Raw genomic sequence first — 19,532 nt, 5'->3', positions numbered from 1 at the left:
TACCTTCAGGGCTCTAATTTTATTTAGGAACTCGTCCGCCAATCTCACAGTAGTATTGTTATTGTTGGCTAAGTGGCTCATGTGATTGCTCAGCCACTTGGCCAATTCTGAGGTAGGGGTGCCCCTAAATGCGACAATAGGATGGAGGGGCATGTTTGGCTTGTGGATTTTGGGTAGTCCGTAGAATCTGGCTAATGCCAAATCGCTGGGATGTTAGGTTTGTAATCTTATTTCTTTGGAATCCAAAGATTACAAACCTAATCTAAAAAGAAACCCCCACTAAAATCCAAGACAAAGAACAAGAAAACGCCAAAGCCCTCCTCCCATACATAAAAGGCACCACAGACAGAATCAGTAAGATCCTCCATAAACACAACATCAAAACAGCATTCTGCACAAACAGAAAAATATCCACCATCCTTAGAAACCCCAAAGATAAAATTGAATTAGAAAATCAAGGAGTATACGAAATCCCATGCACCACTTGTCCCACCACATACATCGGACAAACCAACAGAAGAATAAGTGCACGCATTGAAGAACATAAGAACTCAGTCAAAAAAGAGGAACCAACATCTTCCCTGGTCCAACACCTTAAAGCCACAGGACATGAAATTGACTTTAAAAATACCAGAACCATTGCCAAAAGTGAACATTTTAATAACAGAATAATCAGAGAAGCCATCGAGATAGAAAAACACCCACACAGCATGAACAAGCGAGATGATACCTCCCGCCTACCAGCCATTTGGAAACCCGCCCTTATTGACAAACGACTCCCTAACACAAAAAATGATACCAGACCCACACTCACAAAAACCACACAGGATGTCACCACCACACATCCATGCAAAAAGCAAACCCAAAGCCACACCGATGATGAGGCACGACCACAAACCAGAAGCCATACCACAGCTGCATCATTAGCCACTTTAAACCCCTCTAATCCATACATGAAGCAAACTGACACCCTCCATGAAGATGAGGCACGACCATGAACGCAAAGCCAAAAAATAGCAAGGCAGCCCAAAATCTTAACCCCCCCTGCAACTCAGACTAACCTGAGCACAACCAAACAGAACACTCCCCCAGCCAATCAGAGCACAGCCAACCCCCCAGCCAATCAGAGCACAGCCAAGCCCCTAACCAATCAGAACACACCTCCACCCAATCAGAACACAGCCAAGCTCCCACCCAATCAGTTCATACCCCCACTGGCAGTTAAAAGGAAGAAACAGCTAAGACCACACATTGCTCCTCGAAGCATGAAGCTGAAAACACCAGCCTGAAGATGACAAATGGGACTTCATCGAAACGTCGCCAAGACACTTCCAATTTTACGCGGGAGAAAACCCGAACAACGAAAGACCTACATATATATATTCTTATAAATCACATTGGGTCAAGTAATTAATATCTTTTTACAAGTATAGTTTGTGACAAAATAATGTAACTGAAAATGGAAAATATGTTAGATTGAAGATGTAAATTTCATTTGCCTGGAAAAAGGAGCCAGGGTGGCACAGTGGTTAGAATGGAGTATTGCAGGCTAACACTGCCCACAGCCAAGAGTTCAACTGGCTCAAGGTTGACTCAGTCTTCCATCCTTTCGAGGTTAGTAAAATGAGGACCCAGAATATTGGGGGTAAACTGTTCAGATATTGCTATAAAGTATTATGGAGGAGTATATAAGTCTAAGTGCTATTGCTATTGCTAATCTTTGCCCCCAAAATTCTTTCAAGAATTTGTCAAGCCTGATAAAACATCTAATAGGAATTAAATTGGAATATCCATTTAGATATACATTAATTTATGTCCATTGCAATAATTTATATATTTTCATCAGGGGGAGGGGGGTATATATTTTCCATACTGACAACATTGAGAGATTTAAAATCTACGCATAATCTAAGAGAGCCATCTTTCTTTTTCTTGAAAAGTGCAGGAGTGGCCACAGGTGATTTGGCTGGCTCAATGAAACCCTTAGCTAAGTTTTTATCAATGTACTCTTTTAGTTCTTTCATCTCTTCGGGTATCATAGAGTACATCCTTGATTTGGGAAGTTTGGCACTGGGCAGAATTTCAATAGCACAGTCTATAGCCAAGTGTGGGGGGAGGACATCACATTCCTTTTTGCTAAAGGCTTCTGCCAAATCTCGGTACTCAGTAGGGATCAGTTGAATTCCCAGCAATCCTGGCTACAGTATTTAGGATCTCATGGGACTTCCCATGAGTTTTGCATATGGCCAGTGTCTTTTCTTTATCATCAGTTTCAGGTGGGGAGGGTCCAATACCTGGTCTCAACTTGCACACTTCCTCCTCCCACCAGATGCAAGATGCCATTTGTCAAGCCATGCTAACCCCAAAATTACTGCTTCAGTCATCTTCGGAACCACCACAAAATGGATGATTTCCCAATGCCGACCCATTTCTAACCATACTGGCTCAGTTAGGTATGTGGCAGGAGCACCTCCAATGAGAGACCCGTTGGCCTGTTCAAACCCCATGGGATGAGGCAACAGCTTGGCTCAGATGCCCAGTTTTAATACAGTTGGAAGATTTATTAGGCATCAAGAGCACCCCGAGTCCATTAGGACACTCAAGTTCATGTGAGCTCGTGTTTTGGGCCCTACTATTCTGACGGGAATGGAAGTGGGAATGGGTCAACTCACCATGGGGTCTTCCTCACCTTCCTTGTCACTGTCATATGGTTCCAGCATCTGCTGCACCCCAGCTTGGGGCTTGGCTTCAAGCTCAATGGGAGGGGAGTTTTGACATTTGGACCTTGGTATACCCAGTTGGTTCTTTCCATGGTTTTGCAGCAGCACCCTCCTAGGTTGAGGGTGAGGAGTGGGGCACTCCACAGCTTGATAACCATACCAGTAGCCCTTGATGGGAGCCCTGGCTGGCACTTGGGAGATTTTGGTGGCTGCAGATCTTGGGTATGTCAGCCATAGTGTTTCCCTTGGCTGCATAGTGGTATGATGTCATTGGCATTTGACTTTTTGGGACGATCCAATTTGATATCTAGCACCACTGCCATATGGTACACTCATATAACAGATTAGGGAAATCTTGAATGATGCAGGGTTGAAGTAAGTCGCAATCTAGCCCTTGTTTGAAGTAATTGATTAGTGATCACTCAGGCCACTTCTCCAATTGATTAGCAATTTTCCTGAATTCACGGACATACTTTGCAGGGTGGCCTCTCTGCCTCAGGCAGTGGATTTCTTTCTCAGCCATCAGGACTCAGGACTCATCTTCAAACTGACCCCTCAGTTGCTCCATGAATAGATTAATGTCATTTAATTCAGGAGCCCCCTCATCATGGAGGTTAGTCACCCAGTCAGCAACTTCCTCCTCCAAATTTGCTGCCACAGCATTCACATCATAGCCCCATCCAGGTAGGCATAAGCGTAGCGATCCAAATGAGTTCACACCTGATTTAGGAAGAAGGTCAGCTTTTCAGGATCCCCATTGAAAGTGGATTTGATGGGAGGCGGCTCAAATCTTGGCAAGGACACTTGCACATCTGCTGATCCTGGGCAACTTGCTAGTCTTGGGGACATGGCCGAATCACTCTCCAGACTTCTCTTGCTTGGGCTTTGGGACTGGCATCCTAAGGCCATGGCCACGGACTTTGCCAGGGTATAGGGCTCAGTATTGCAGCTGGTGGGGGGAGGGGTGAAGTAGCATAGGCTCTGGTTGTTGGGATGGAACTCCGTTGAGGTGGAGGGAGAGAGGGATAGTTTTTGGCATTTCCTCCCACAGCTCCCACCTCCTGGGCAATAGGAATTGTATCTTTTACCTCCAGCCAGTCAAACTTATCCTTCAGCTGTTTGAGTGAGGGGCTGTGGACTGCTGACTGAAATCTCCATTCTCCAGAGTCATCCTATCCCATTGAACCCTTTCTTTTCTTTCCATCTGCAGACAAAGAGCTCTGGGACAGTAGCAATAAAAGCTCCTCTCCAGCAGTTACAGGAGTGCTCCTGCGCTGAGGGGCAGCCTTGGCTTGGAAAATGTCCACTAAGGCTGTAGCTCCTTCCTGCGGTACCACTTTCCCAGGCTGGATCAACCAGATTTTTGGCCAAGCCCCTGCTAGTGACGCCTCCTCGGTAACTGGAGCACCAGCCTGTGCTCCGACAACCTGAGTCCCACTGCCGCTAGCAACATTTTCAACTTTCTCCTCTATCTCGAGTTTTCACCAGGTCTTTACCATTCTCCCAAAAGTGAGTAGGTAGGCGGCCGGGGCCCAGCACCCTTAGAAACAAAGTATTATGAGACTTGGTTTAATTTCATGGTTCCGATCGACGGAGACAAATAAAGCAGCACTCTGAGTCTTGCAAATTCCTCAAAGAGCATGTTTATTGATACCGAGTATTGGTATTTCAAAAGTGAAACCAAGTCTGAAAAAATGCATAACAATTCCCCAATACAAAGTTAAGAAATCCCACCCCCAAAGCTATGCAAGCAACTACATTTTCCCACTAAGCTTGTTGGCGGGCTTTTCATGAAACGCCCAGCCTGCACTCTTGAGAGCAGTTGATGACCTTGGTTCCAATGAAAGTCCAAGAGAGAAAGTCTGTCTATCTAGCACAACACTGGGAAAACCTGCTCCCTCTGTGCTATGTGGCAACTAGGAATAAGAAGGAAAAAGATGGCTGCAACCATGCTCATTCTAATGTTGATATACCAGTTCAGTGGGAAGTTAAGTGTTCTGTGCACCTCGGCATGTTGGTCTTCTGTAGTGTCTGGGTGTCCTTTGTTCCAACTTATTTAAGCACAAAGGGCAAATACATGGTGGCCATGGAGATTTTTTCCATCCTGGCCTCCAGTGCTGGTTTATTGGTCTGCATCTTTTTCCCTAAATGCTATATCATCGTAGTGTGGCCTGAACTGATTAACAAGGAACAATTAAGAAGACGTAAGTCATAGTCAAAGAATACTGCAGTTTATTTTATTATAATCATCAAGAATTTAACACCTTGACTTACTTAGCATTGAAGTTTATCAGCTGTTTGCTGTGGAAATACAAGTTTCAGATTGCTATTAAAGCAATTGTATTATCAAATAAAATAATGGAAATTAAAGTGTGCCTTTTTCATAATTAATAATTAAACTTAAGATTTAAAAACATATTAGAAAGATATATTGGAAGAGTCTTTTAACAATGTATGGAAAACCCTAAATATCAAGGGAACTTTTTAAAAGAATTCATGGCAACCATTGATATATGTAAACAAGTTTTGAAACATTATGCAAAGATACATTCTACCAACTTCCCTGAAATTTAAATGTATAGGGTTTAAATTTAAGAGCCATGTCTTAGGATTTCATCTGGAAATTAATTTTCAGCCAGCAAAATGTTTAACTCAGATACTATACTTCCTTTTTCCATTTATTTATTTTAATACTTCTAACCCAGTGAATGGCTTGTACTTGACAGATATAATAAATAATAATAAAATAATAAAAATAAAGTAAAAATAATAAATATATAGAAATAATAAAAAATAATAAAACAAATGAATAATAAAAATATAGGTGTAAGTATGGCTCTAGTTTCAGTTTTATAATAATAAACTAAAGTATACCCTGTAGCTGTGTATAAACCAAATAACAATCACAACAAAATGAAGTCTGAAGAATCTGCAGCAGAGAAAAGAAATTAGGAAGTCTTCTTAAGTATGTTTTGGAATAAGCATGACTGAAAACTACATGGCAATCAGATCATGAGAAATCCATTTCAGTTGGACATGTATCCTCTCAAGCTCCAAATAGTCACTTATCCCAGCAGCCCCAACCTTTCCAGCTTTGTAGTCTGGTGTGTGTGGGGGGAGCCAATGGTTCTTTATGAGCAGCGGGCAAGCATGCTCACATGCACAATTCCATCTGCGAGAGAGGTGCTCACCCAGTGCTTCTGTGGCCCAGTTTTGAATGGGTTGCCCCCTGATAGTGAGCTGCAGCTCAGGAATTGAGGATCCCTGACCTATCATCAAGGTTACTGGATTGTCCCAAGCTTATTAATCAGATATATTAAAAAGTATCTTTGGAAAAGCTGTAATGTTAGGAAGTGTGGAAGAAAAGAGAAGAATAGAATAACCAGGAGCAAGACAGACTCAGCTACAGTAGTGATGAGTGCACCACTAGGAGACCTGAAAGAACAGATTAGGAGAATATTACCTTAAAAAAATCTCTGTCTATGTGGTTACTAGGAGTTGAAGATGGTTTGATGACATATAAACAATCAATCAGTATTGAAAAAGGAAAGGGGGTTAATTTTCAAAATCTTGGCAATTTGATATATAGGTAGTCCAAAGCTTACAACAGTTCATTTGTGACCGCTGGAAGTCACAAAGATACTAAAAAAATAACTTATGATCATTTTTCATACTTACGACCATTACAACTTCCCAATGTCACATGTTCAAAATTCAGACACTTGACAGCTGACTCGTATTTATGATGGTTGCAATGTCCTAGGGTCATTTGATCACCTTTTGTGACCTTCTGACAAGCAAAGTCAATGGGGAAGCCAGATTCACTTAACAACTATGTTACTAACTTAACAACTGCAGTGATTCACTTAACAATTGTGAGAAGAAAGGTGATAAAATGGAGCAAATTCCACTTAACAACTGTCTCTCTTAGCAACTGACATTTTGGGCTCAATTGTGATTGTAAGTTGAGGACTATCTATATTTCTTTTAGCAGCCTATTTATCTCTTAGGATTAAGATACATTTATAAACTAGCTCTCTACCTCTTGCAGAGTGGAGAGGTGACAGAGTGGAAAGAGGGGCACATAACTAAGTCAGAATATCAGCAAATAGCCCGAGCCTGCAAAGATAAAGTGAGGAAAGCCAAGGCTCAAAATGAACTAAGGCTTGCGACCAAACTCAAAAATAACAAAAAAAGCTTCTTTGAACATGTAAAAAACAAGAAAAAAGTGAAGGAAATGATTGGTCCATTAGTGGGTGAAAGTGGCAAGAAGTTGACAAGCAACAGGGAGAAAGCAGAACTATTTAACTCGTTTTTTGCATCTGTCTTTACACAAAGGGAAAAAAACAGACCAACCTATCAAAAATAGTGCCATAAAAAACAGAATAGAAACACAAGTTAAGATAGGCAAGAAAATGGAAAGTGAGCACCTGTCCAGCCTAGATGAGTTCAAATCGCCAGGACCAGATGGATTACACCCCAAGGTTCTCAAGGAACTAGCAGATATGATCTCAAAACCACTGAACTATATTTTTCAAAGATCCTGGAGGACTGAGGAACTACTAGAGGACTGGAAAAGAGCACTGAGGAACTACTAGAGGACCGGAAACGGTTGCTGGAATTGGGTATGTCTAGTTTAATGAAGAGGGGGGACATGATAGCAGTATTCCAATATGACAGGGGCTGCCACAAAGAAGAGGGAATCAAGCTATTTTCCAAAGTGCCTGAAAGCAGGACAAGAAGCAATGGGTGGAAACTAATCAAGGAGAGAAGCAACCTAGAACTAAGAAGAGACTTCCTGACAGTGAGAACAATTTATCAGTGGAACAACCTGCCTCCAGAAGCGGTAAATGTTCCAACACTGGAAGTTTTTAAGAAGAGACTGGACAGCCATTTGTCCAAAATGGTATAGGGTTTCCTGCCTGAGCAGGGGATTGGACTAGATGACCTCCACGGTCCCCTCCAACTTTACTATTTTTATTATTATTATTTTATTGAAAATTTTTAAAATTTTACAAAAAAAAGATTCCCCTCCCCAAACCCTCCCAACCCACCCCAACCCTCCCCCAACCTTCCCAGAGCTGAATACAGGCTTAATTGAAACGTAAAAGAAAAAATTTTAAACACATGTAAACCATAAACAGTTAATTAAAATAATTAAACAAATTATAAAATACTTTAAGACCAATATATAAAAAGCAGAAAAAATTATGATTACAATCATTAGACAAATTATAAAATACTCTAACACCAATATAAAACTAAGAGAAAAAAAATAAAAAATTAAGAGAAGAAAAAAGAAGAGAAAAACCCAAAAAAATTTAATAAGAAAATTAAACCACCTTTAAAATTTTATAAGCTTTAAGTGTAAATTATTCGAAAAAAGCTAAACATTTTCTAATGTCATACTTATATTATTTAAAGTTTATCCATCTTTCTTTATAAACACCCTCAAAAACACACATATAAACATTACTTATATCATTGAAATTCCCTTATACATATTTAAAACAAAATATTCCTTTAAATGCTCCTTAAATATCTAAACATGCACTACCTATCTAAAATTTTCATTCAATCTCCATAATATCATACTTATATTATATAAGATCTAATCTATTCCTCTTTCTTTATCATCAAACACAAAAAAACATGTAAACGTTAGTTATACCATTAAAACAAAATATTCTTTTAAATACTCCTTAAATTACTAAACTTAAACTTCTTATCTAAAATTTTTATTTGATCTCCATAATCTTCTCTCCTCTTTACCAATAACCAATTCCATCCACAATGAACTGTAATCTGTCAATAACCTGAAAACAATCTATACATTCTTTATCGATCTCTCTTATCCAAAAACCTCGAGAGAAGTGCTTGGAAATCTGCCCTTGAAGATTGCTCCAAAAAGTTTATAGATCTTGCTTCTCCCACAGACTCAGAAACAAATACTTGTGAGGCTTCCTTAACCTCCTTCTTCTGTTGCTCCTTTTCTTTGCGTTAATGTGTTACACGAGTTATCCTCTGCTCCTTCATCTCAACTTGTTGAGACCCCTCAGTCTGAAATTTCCCAATTTTCATCAATATAGGCTCTTCAGACTGCAATTCTGCCTTCTTCTCTTCCAAAGTTTTAAACATGATAGGTGGCGATGAACATAACTCCAGGACCAAAGTATAAAACTCTTTTGCTTTAAAAACCGTATTAAGTCTATAACGTGTCCCCGCATAATTCACCACCATTCCAGTCTACTACTACTATTATTATTATTATTATTATGGATCATCGCACAGTCAGCCAGATGTTCAGACTGGATTTGGCATTTTGTCTACCTATCGAGTCCTTACCCAGGACCTGGGATAGGCAGATGTGGATGTTTGATGGTATTACAGGTATCATCGCAGGATGGAAGCAATTCCTAGTAAGGCCATCTTTTGCAATTGACTAATGGCGAATTTGTCAATGCCAATGGTGTTCAAGTGGTGCTCCAGTTGTTTGGGGATTGCACCCAAGTCACCTATGACTATTGGTACTACCCTTGCTTGCTTTTGCCACAGTCTTTCTATTTCTATTTGTAGGTCTTTATATTTTCTTATCTTCTCCAGCTCTTTCTCTTCTATTCTGCTGTCTCCAGGCACTGCCACGTCCACTATTCAGACTTTTTTGTCTTTCTTATCCACAATTGTTAAGTCTGGGGTGTTATGTTGCAGGTGCTTGTCTGTTTGAATTCTGAAGTCCCAGAGCAGTTTAATTTTATCATTTTCTATGACTTTCTCTATTTTATGATCCCACCAGTTTTTGCTTACAGGCAAATGATATTTTTTGCAGATCTTCCAATGCACCATTGTTGCTACTTTGTCATGCCGCTGCTTGTAGTCAGTCTGTGCAATCTTCTTGCAACAGCTTACCAGGTGGTCCACTGTTTCTTCAGCTTCTTTGCATAGGCGGCACTTACTGTCTGTTGCTGTCTTCTCAATTTTGACTTTGTATGCATTTGTCCTTAAGGCTTGGTCTTGTGCAGCCAGAATTAGTCCCTCGGTCTCTTTCTTCAATTTTCCTGCTCTTAGCCATTGCCAGGTCTTGTTATTATCTGCTTTCCCAGCTATTTTTTTCATGTATTGGCCATGTAGTGCTTTGTCTTCCCATGCCTCTATTCTGTTCTTCATTTGATCTTTCTTGTAGGCCAGTTTGGTCTCTCCAGTAGTCAGTAAGCCTTCCTGATATACTATTTTCAGTGCATCTTCATCATTGTTCTTCAGATATTCTTTCAAAGCCATTTTTTCTTCTTCAACCATCTAATGTACTTGTAGCATTCCACGCCCACCTATTTGCCTTGGTAGATAAAGTCTGTCAATGTCACTGCATGGATGAAGGGCATGATTCATTCTCATTATTTTTCTGGTCTTCCTATCCATTGCTTTTAGTTCTGCTTGAGTCCAGTCCACTATTCCAGCTGTGTACTTAATGACTGGAATTGCCCAGGTGTTGATTGCCTTTATGGTATTTCCTCCATTGAATTTGGACTTTAAGATCTTCTTCACTCTCTTGATGTATTCACCACTAATCTTTTTTTTTTTTACTTCAGTGTGCTTGATGTTGTCAGCTTGAAGGATACCCAAGTATTTGTAGTAATCTTCCTCATCCAGACTCTTAATGTTATTTTCGTGGGGCATCTTGATTCCTTCAGTTTTCACTACTTTTCCTTGTTTGATAGTAAGTGTGGCATATTTGTCCAGGCCAAACTCCATAACTATATCTTGGCTATATATACAGACAGTGTTGAGCAGCGATTCTATTTCAGATGATGTTTTTCCATACAGTTTCAGATCATCCATGTAAAGGAGATGGGATAGTCTGTTAGATGTTTTTGATATTTGATAGCCATGTCCTGAGTTATTCAGTATTGTTGACAGAGGAAACAGTGCAATAACAAATAGTAATGGTGACAATGAATCTCCTTGAAATATTTCTCTCTTGATATTAACCTCTCCCAGTCTCTCACCATTGATCTGCAACTGTGTCTTCCATTGTGCCATTGATCTTTGCACAAATTTTCTGATGTTTCTACTGACTCCTGTTATTTTTAGGCACTTGATTATCCAGTCATGTGGCAGAGAGTCAAATGCCTTTTTGTAGTCAATCCATGCCACATTCAGATTGGTCTTCCTTTTCTTGCAGTTTTCCAAGATCATTTTGTCTAATAGGAGTTTATCATTATTATTATTGTTGTTGTTGTTGTTGTTGTTGTTGTTATCCTGATTAATAAGTTATATGCAAATATTTTGAGCCTGCACAGAGTTCAATCATTTGTTATAATATATATGTTAGTTGTAAGTCCCAAATGGTCTATTTGTTTCTTTTTTCTGTACTTTCACTCATTTTGAATATTATGCAAACTTCCCTTGTCAAACCTTTATACCTTCTTTGACATATCTTTTGATTTTTTTTTAAGTTTTCCATTTTTGTTAAAGATAGTTATAAAACTGGTGATAGAAGTGTATGAGTGTCAATTATAGAGATATGATACATTTTTCCCTTTTTTATGTCATAGATCAACATCATTACACTGTAGTTTCTCCTCTTTATAATTTCCAACTCAAGCATAATTACTGCTACAACTTCCTAGAGAATTTAAAAATATATAGCAAAACATTGAACCAAGACTAATACCAGTTATTAATATACATTTTGAACTAGGAGAAAGGCAAACAATATTTTCTCTGCAGGATTATATTAATTATTAAGGCAAGGCAGCCAATAAGTATTTACTCAAATCAACATGTCCGATTCAAACAAATATGAATATGTGACATAAATCCTGAAGAAAGGTCCATTGAAGATGGTGATGTTTATGGCATCAGTGCTAGTGATACTGGTGTTTGAAGTCGCCTATAACAGTCATCCTGTGAAATGCCCTACAAGTCTCCCTCTTGCTATTCTTCACAAAGATTACCATCCTGGTGACTTTATCATTGGTGCTATTCTCTCTCAGATCTATGTATTTTCCCCTTCAGCAACCTTTGAAAGAAATCCCTCTTCTGATGTGTTTGACAATGTCATGTAAGCCCTTTCATGTTTTTTTTCTTGATTTCTAACAATATTACATCTCTTGGCAATGCCCCAGATTAATTTTCAAATGCTGCTAGTGTCTATGAATTAATGATGGACATACCAGTAAGTGCATCATTGCCTGTCATTTTATGCTTTATTCCATTGAATCCAGTGTTTGCCTTACTCATTAAACCATACTGAGACTTAGGAGATTTGTATATTGAAAAAAATATAGGGAACAATAACATATCAAAATCCCGAGGGCTTCCTTGTTTTCTTTTCTTTTTCTTTTCTCTTTTTATTGGTAGGCAAACCTTTAGCCTGGTGGTGTAGGGTGCTGATCACTCCCATTTTGTGCTCCAGTGGGTGATGAAAATCAAAATGTAAATACTGATATCTCTGTGTGTTTACTGTTATCTTCAACATTAAGGCTTCTATCTTCCTTTATGTGTACTTTACAGTCCAGGAAAGCCAGACTCTTTTCCTTAGCATCTTCCTATGTGAACTTAATGTATCTGTCCACAGAGTTGATGTATTTGGTGAAGGCTTTCACTTCCTGTGTTTTAAACCTGAGCCAAGTATCATCCATATAACTATACTAGTATGTGGAATTCCTGTGAAGGAGTTTAGGGCTTTAGTTTCCACTTCTTTGTAGAGATTGGCCACAGTGGAGGACATAGGTGAACCCATGGTAAAGCCGTGTTTTTGCCTGTAGAAACCTTCATTGTATGTTAAATAGGTAGTGTCACAAAGGTGCTTTTTCAAAAAGCAACTGGACTTTGTTTTTCCTTGAGGAAGACATTTCGCTTCTCATCCAAGAAGCTTTATAACACTGTCCTTCGATTGAACTGTATTGAAATATAGAGTATGGGGATCAATTATGTATCAAAAGCTACTTCTTTTGATGCATGGTAAATCTAATCCATGATAGTGGCTTTGACATTCATCACCCACCTAATCATAACCTCACCCACAACTGGATAGCAAAATACCAATCACTTAATGTCTTGCTATTAAAATATAAGTAAGGTGGATTAGCACTTCCAAGGATTAAATTATATCATGCTGCTATGCTCTTATTACAGATTTTAGAGAAAATGGTTTTCCTTTATACCTTAGTAGCATTTATGAAAGGGGCAAAATTTCCAAATGCTTTGATTAAATACTGTGTGTGTGTGTGTGTGTGTGTGTGTGTGAGAGTGTGTGTGTTATTAATAAAACAACTTTCTCATTGCAGAATAATAACTCAGAGCTACCAGCATATTCTAGCCTTACAATTTGCTATAGAGACAATTAATAAAAGTCCAAGGATTTTATGCAATGTCACACTGGGATTCCATGTGCTGAACAGCAATTTCCATCCCACCTGGACTTTCCGTGTCTCACTGGAACTTCTTTCCACACAGGGCAGGTTTATCCCTAACTACAAGTGTGATATGCAGGCTAATTTGGCATCGGTGATTGGAGGTCCTGATGCTGATGTGTGTCACTACATGGCAATCATTTTGTACAATTACAAGATTCCGCAGGTGAGTTGTCCTCATGTAATATAGTAAAGCAAGCAATATTTTTGAAATATGACCTTGATATCTTTAAGGAAGTAGGATGGAGCTGAAACTTCTTGTCTTGCTTTTCAAAGCAGCAGAAGGCAAGACAAGAAGTAAGGGTTGGAAATTAACTAAGGAGAAAAGCAAGCTAGAACTAAGGAGAAATTTCCTAATGGTGAGAACAATTAACCAGTGGAATGACTTGCCTTAAAAAATTGTGGGTGCCCCATCACAGGCCAGCCATTTATCTGAAATTGTATAAGATCTCCTGCTTGAGCAGGGGTTGGACTAGAATATTTCCAAGGTCTCTTCCAATTCTGTTATTCTGTTAAAAAGTTTAGGCGTTGTTTTAAAACCAAACACTGTTGATATCGGCTTATGATTCAAAATAATCATTCAATGAGTCATGTTTTTCCTTAACAGCAAATTTATGACAAAGAACTTAGTAATCCATGTTTCATATGTCATAGGCCCCTGATTTTCCTACTCATACTATATATGCTAAGTTTAAAGCAAATTATATATTCTTTTATTTCTGAGTAGGTAAATCCATATCTATTACACTCACAAACCCCAAATTATCACTGAATTTTAATGAAGCCTGGACTGAATGCTTGCACACATGCCTATAAATTTAGCAATGGTAAAATTACTTAAATTAATTATATTGGCAAAAATATCTCAGAGACTTTCCCTTCTTAATTGCTATATTCCTTAGTTGGCCTATGGGTCCTCACCAGTGATGAATGACATATCCCAAAAAGTTTTCCTTCACCAAATATTTCCAGACATCAACCAACAATATAAGGGGATCCTCCAAATACTGCTTTATTTCCAGTGGATATGGATTGGAGTGATTTTCTTTACCAATGTCAGTGGAGAAAAATTTGTAGAAAATCAGCTCCCCATGTTTGTCCAGGCAGGTATCTGCTTTAATTTTATAGAAACATTTCCACTAGTAAATTTTTCAACTGAAATCACTAAAATGGTTGCAGAAGGAGAAAAAACTACTAGGCTCATTATGGAAGCCACTACTAATGTAGTTGTTGTACATGGAGAAATTCAAACAATGGTGGTTTTAAGGGCAATGCTTCATATCTCTGAATTTGAAGAGATCCCAATGAAAACCAAATTATGGATTTTCATAGCCCAGATGGATTTCACATCAATGTCTTTTCAACGAAGCTGGCCAATTGAATTCCTGCATGGTGCACTCTCTTTTGCAGTCCACAGTGAGGAAGTGCTGGGATTCCATGAGTTCCTTCAACACAGGAAGCTGACATTGGAACAGGAAGATGATTTTTCTAGGGATTTCTGGAAAGAGGCATTTCAGTGTTCTTTCTCCACTGTTCCTGGAGAACCAATGGTAGAAGATATCTGCACTGGAGAAGAGAACCTGGATCAACTTCCTGGGTCAATTTTTGAAATGAGCATGAGCAGCCACAGCTACAGCATCTATAATGCTGTCCATGTAGTGGCAGAAGCTTTACACAATAGGCACTCCTCTGCAATGAAAAAAGTAGCAAGACGAAATGAGCAGAGACAACAGTTTCTCAAACAACAACCTTGGCAGGTAGTTTCCTGAGATCAATAATATAGAAGAATCCCTGTAGACACAGTTTTCATTTCTTCAGATAATAGTGGAATGTTATTAAACCTTAGCATCTTTTATTTTACTTGTGATATATTTATTGCTACCCAATTGGATGGAAAGGAATCTTTACAGTGAAGAAAGGGACAGGACAGATTAATAGAGAATGTAGTTTTTCAATCAACAACCTTGGCAGCTAGTTTCCTGGGAGTAATAATAGGAGAATTCATGTTTTGTGGCATCAGGCTATGATACTTGTGGTTCAGACTCTGACTTCACTGCAGAATTTTAGATATTCAGACAATAACTGTGCCATATCTTCCATCTCACACCTTGTGCATAAGATTTCCTTAAGACAGGAAGGAAAGCTGTTTGGCCATTCCTAATAACTGGAACTAAGTTATCCTATTCTAAGTTATTCAACTTCATTTCTGTTATGCTTCTTTTTTAAAGGTTTTTTTTAGAAGCCTTGCTCATATGCTTGCAAACTACTGAATACTGTTATATTAACTCTGCCCTAACCTTTAGATGGAGGAATGAGAATTAGATCATGGCCTTTAATTTTACTTTTGTAATATATATTGCTACCTCACTGAGGGAAAAGGTGAAGATCAATTTGATATGATTCACGTTAACTTTCTGTCATTATTAATTAACTTTAATTGCTTGTACTTGTAAAAAAATATGCATTGTCCTAGAAAGAAAAAAAAAATATTCTAGAGATTCTATTAGTATCTTTGTAATCGGATTATGAAATTCCATTTGCTAAAATCAAGCAACCCAATGTAAAGTAATATCATACACTACAATACTGCAAACAAAACTAACATTACCTAAGTCAACAGCAATTGAATCTCCCCCCTCCCCCCCAAAAAAAACTGGCTAAAATGAATTGAAATGGGCTTTTTAAAATATCTGGGATAAATTTGCATGCAATTTTTTTTTACATAACAAATGCCTTTAAGATTCAGTCCCGGTTCATCTATTTATTTAATATTACGCTAAGGACAAGATTGATAATTTATTGCTGACATTTTCATCTAGCTTCACCATTTCTTGAGAAGTGTTTCATTTAACAACAGTGTTGGAGAAATGCTTTCCTTTAGTTCCAAAGGGGAATTAATAGCAGGATTTGATATTATCAACTGGATCACATTTCCAAATCAGTCCTTTGTTAGAGTCAAAGTTGGGAAAATGGCACCACAGAATGCCCCTGGTAAAGCATTCACCATTTCTGAAGATGAGATCCAATGGGCTAAGGCATTCAACCAGGTAGAGCTCATTCTGTTGTTTCAATCATTTTCCACCATGTATTTATGGATGTTATATGCTTCATTTCTTTCCATTCTTCCACTTAAAAAATTCCTTTTCATGTTCTTAATCAATATGTGGACTACACAATTTGCTTACAACATGCTGATGTTTGCCTATGTTTTTGTTGTTGAAGACTTTTTGCAAAGCAAAGGAGCAGAGTAGAAACCAGCAAATATTTGTTGGCATTTTTGTATTGACAGAACAGAATTAATAGCCAGATGCAACTGCCCTCCAAGTATGTCAAAATCTCCTTGTATGTATTAATTCCTCCTCTTCTTCTTCTTCCTCCTCCTCCTCCTCCTCCTCCTCCTCCTCCTCCCTCTTCCTCTTCCTCTTCCTCTTCTTCTTTCCATTCCACTATTTAAACATTCCTTTTCATATTCTTAATTCAATTTGTGGATTTCACAATTTGCCTACAACATACTGATGTTGTAGAGAAAAAGGAACAGAATATAAGCCAACAAATATGTGTGGCAGTTTTGTATTGACAGAACAGAATTAATGGCAGGATGCAACTGTCCTCCAAGTCTCACAAAATCACCTTAGGTTATATTATCGCATAATTCAGTGAAATGTAAACCAAAAGCAGTCCTTACTTTTGATTTTACCTAAGACTTTATTAAGATATTAATTTAAAGGGGACCAAAGTGTCACATTTCTAGGTATTTCTTTGATTCAAATGAATCTCTTCTGGGCAACAGTCTTGCTTCCTTAAGGATTTTTAAACAAGTGTGACATTTGAATTTCTTTCATTGTACAGTTCTTTTCAAGACCACCATCTAAAATCTCCCTGGGTATCACTTAGAGGTAGATATTTGTAAACATGTCTTAGTAGTAATTTCTTGTTTCCTGATAGAAACCTCCCATTTCTCTGTGTAATTCCCATTGCAATTCTGGATACAGTAGGAAAAGGATTGAAGGGAAACCATTTTGCTGCTACAATTGCCATCGATGCCCAGAAGGAAAGATTTCTTACCCAAAGGGTAAGATTTACTGTAGAAAAATGTATTAATGCCCTGCCTATGAGCTTCATGTTATCCCCAAATTATTGAGGAGTCATTAAAAAGGTGTGATTTAAGACTCCATGCTTTGGAAGAATTATTGAAAAACAACTTATGGGTCTTGTGTTCCTTTCACTTTTTCCATATTATTTTTTTTTTCATACTGTTTAGGAATGGGGCAGGGTAAAAGACATAACCTCCCCCACAAAATATTGTGATGACACAAAAATGGATACTTGCACTAGATGTCCCAAAGATGTTTTTTCCAAAAGGCAACAGGACTTTCTTAGATTTTTTTTCCTTTTGAAAAAGTTTCTCTTTGCATCCTGAAGTTAGAATGGAAGAAGCTTCTTGACTGTGAAGTGAAACATTTCAAAAGAAAAAACACCCAAGAAAGTCCAGTTGCCTCTTGAACAAAGAATTTTTAGGTCAACCATGACCTGGGTGATTGAGAATCTTCATGCACATACTTGCATCAGAGATTGGAAACAAAGACATAAGATGTCTCTGACATCTTAAGAGTCAAACCTGAGGCATCTCTCAATAGGTGGTACCTGGCCAAGAATAGATCATGTGAAGTGTTAATACCACTTTATAATGCCTTGGTAAGACCATACTTGAAATATTGCATCCCCTTTTGGTCACCATGATAAAAAAAAGATATTGAGACTCTAGAAAGACTGTGAAGAAGAACAACAAAGATGATTAGGCGACTGGAGGCTAAAATATATGAAGAACAGTTGCAGGAATTGGATATGTTTAGTTTAATGGAAAGAAAGATTAAGGGTGACATGACCAACCTATTCTCCAAAGCATCTGAAGGCAGCACAAGAAGCAATGGATGGAAACTGGTCAAGGAGAGAAACAACCTAGAACTAACAATTAGACAGTTAGAACAATAAATCAATGGAACAGTTTGCAGAAAGAACTTCAGCATTTAGTGACATCCCAAACAGGATTATCTATTCAGGTTTCTCTAAAGGTGAATTTATGATGTGTGTTATTGCTCTTTGTTGACTCTTTCTTTTCACACCTGAGACTTATGTAATAAAGTTAGTATACGCTTCTTATACATACATTAAATAATACATTTGTTTATTTCAATAGACTTGGATGACTGTTTTCAGTGTCCAGAAGATCAGTATCCCAACAAAGACCAGAATCTGTGCCTTCCAAAGAATATCAGCTTCCTTTCATTCGAAGAACCTTTAGGAATCGCACTCACTGTTCTTGCCCTTTTCTTTTCTTTTCTCACAGCTTTGGTGCTTCAACTCTTCATTAAGCACCAGGAGACTCCCATTGTCAAAGCGAACAATCGGAACCTCAGCTATATTCTCCTCATTTCCCTCTTATTTTCTTTCATTTGCACTTTGCTTTTTATTGGACAGCCCACAAAGCTTATGTGTCTCCTTCGACAAACAGCTTTTGGCATTATCTTCTCAATAGCCATTTCTTGTGTTTTGGCCAAGACTATTGTTGTGGTCCTTGCCTTCATGGCAACCACACCAGGAGGTGGAATGAGAAAATGGTCTGGCAAACACTTGGCCAACTCCATTGTTCTTTCCTGCTCTTTTAGTCAAGCCTTGATTTATAGTGTGTGGTTGGTCACTGCTGCCCCTTTTCCTGATGTTGACATGCACTCCCTGATAAAAGAAATTATTTTGAAGTGTAATGAAGGATCTGTTACCATGTTTTATATTGTCCTGGGCTTTTTGGGCTTCCTGGCTACCATCAGCTTCTCAGTGGCCTTCCTGGCTAGGAACTTGCCTGACTCTTTCAATGAAGCCAAGTTTATCACCTTCAGCATGTTGGTCTTCTGCACAGTCTGGGTGTCCTTTGTTCCAACTTATTTAAGCACAAAAGGCAAGTACATGGTGGCCATGGAGATTTTTTCCATCTTGGCCTCCAGTGCTGGTTTATTGGTCTGCATCTTTTCCCCCAAAGTGTATATTCTTCTGCTGAGACCTGAGCTGAACTGTAGGAAGCACTTAAGGAGAAAATAACAGTAAAAATTATCTTAGATTCCTATCCCAGATGAGTCTACCATCTTCTTAGAACCTGAAGCAAACATTGTTCTGGGTGCTATCAAGACAAAAACTAGAGATATTATCAGGAGAAAGTCATTTGATGTCTTTGTGGCTTTGAAAATGTGTGGTTGTTATAGACACTGTTTTTGTCAATCATGGTTATTGCAAGATTCCATTAAAATATTTTAAATCAAAAGGTGTGGTGAGATTGGATTGAATTTTAAATTATTATAATAAAGGAAATGAGGATTTTGTGTATTGTTATAGCGTTCAAAATTTGAAA

The 19,532-nt window shown here is 38.3% G+C and overlaps 1 protein-coding gene across 1 annotated transcript; it reads left to right on the top strand.

The window, feature by feature from the left end:
* The first annotated feature begins 11,557 nt into the window (after nucleotides 1-11,557).
* On the top strand, nucleotides 11,558-19,225 carry LOC120299461 (vomeronasal type-2 receptor 26-like). Its single transcript, XM_039324317.1, has 6 exons — nucleotides 11,558-11,778; nucleotides 13,007-13,298; nucleotides 14,035-14,889; nucleotides 15,952-16,179; nucleotides 17,078-17,204; nucleotides 18,330-19,225. Exons 1-6 carry the CDS (start codon nucleotides 11,558-11,560, stop codon nucleotides 19,223-19,225), a joined length of 2,619 nt encoding a protein of 872 aa, XP_039180251.1.
* The last annotated feature ends 307 nt before the right edge of the window (nucleotides 19,226-19,532 follow it).

Source organism: Crotalus tigris, unplaced genomic scaffold (assembly GCF_016545835.1).
Source record: "Crotalus tigris isolate CLP2741 ecotype Arizona unplaced genomic scaffold, ASM1654583v1 scf7180000024297.1652928, whole genome shotgun sequence".
Lineage (NCBI taxonomy): Eukaryota > Metazoa > Chordata > Lepidosauria > Squamata > Viperidae > Crotalus > Crotalus tigris.
Note: the sequence above shows the minus strand (reverse complement) of the source record. Positions and strands in the feature narration are given on the sequence as shown.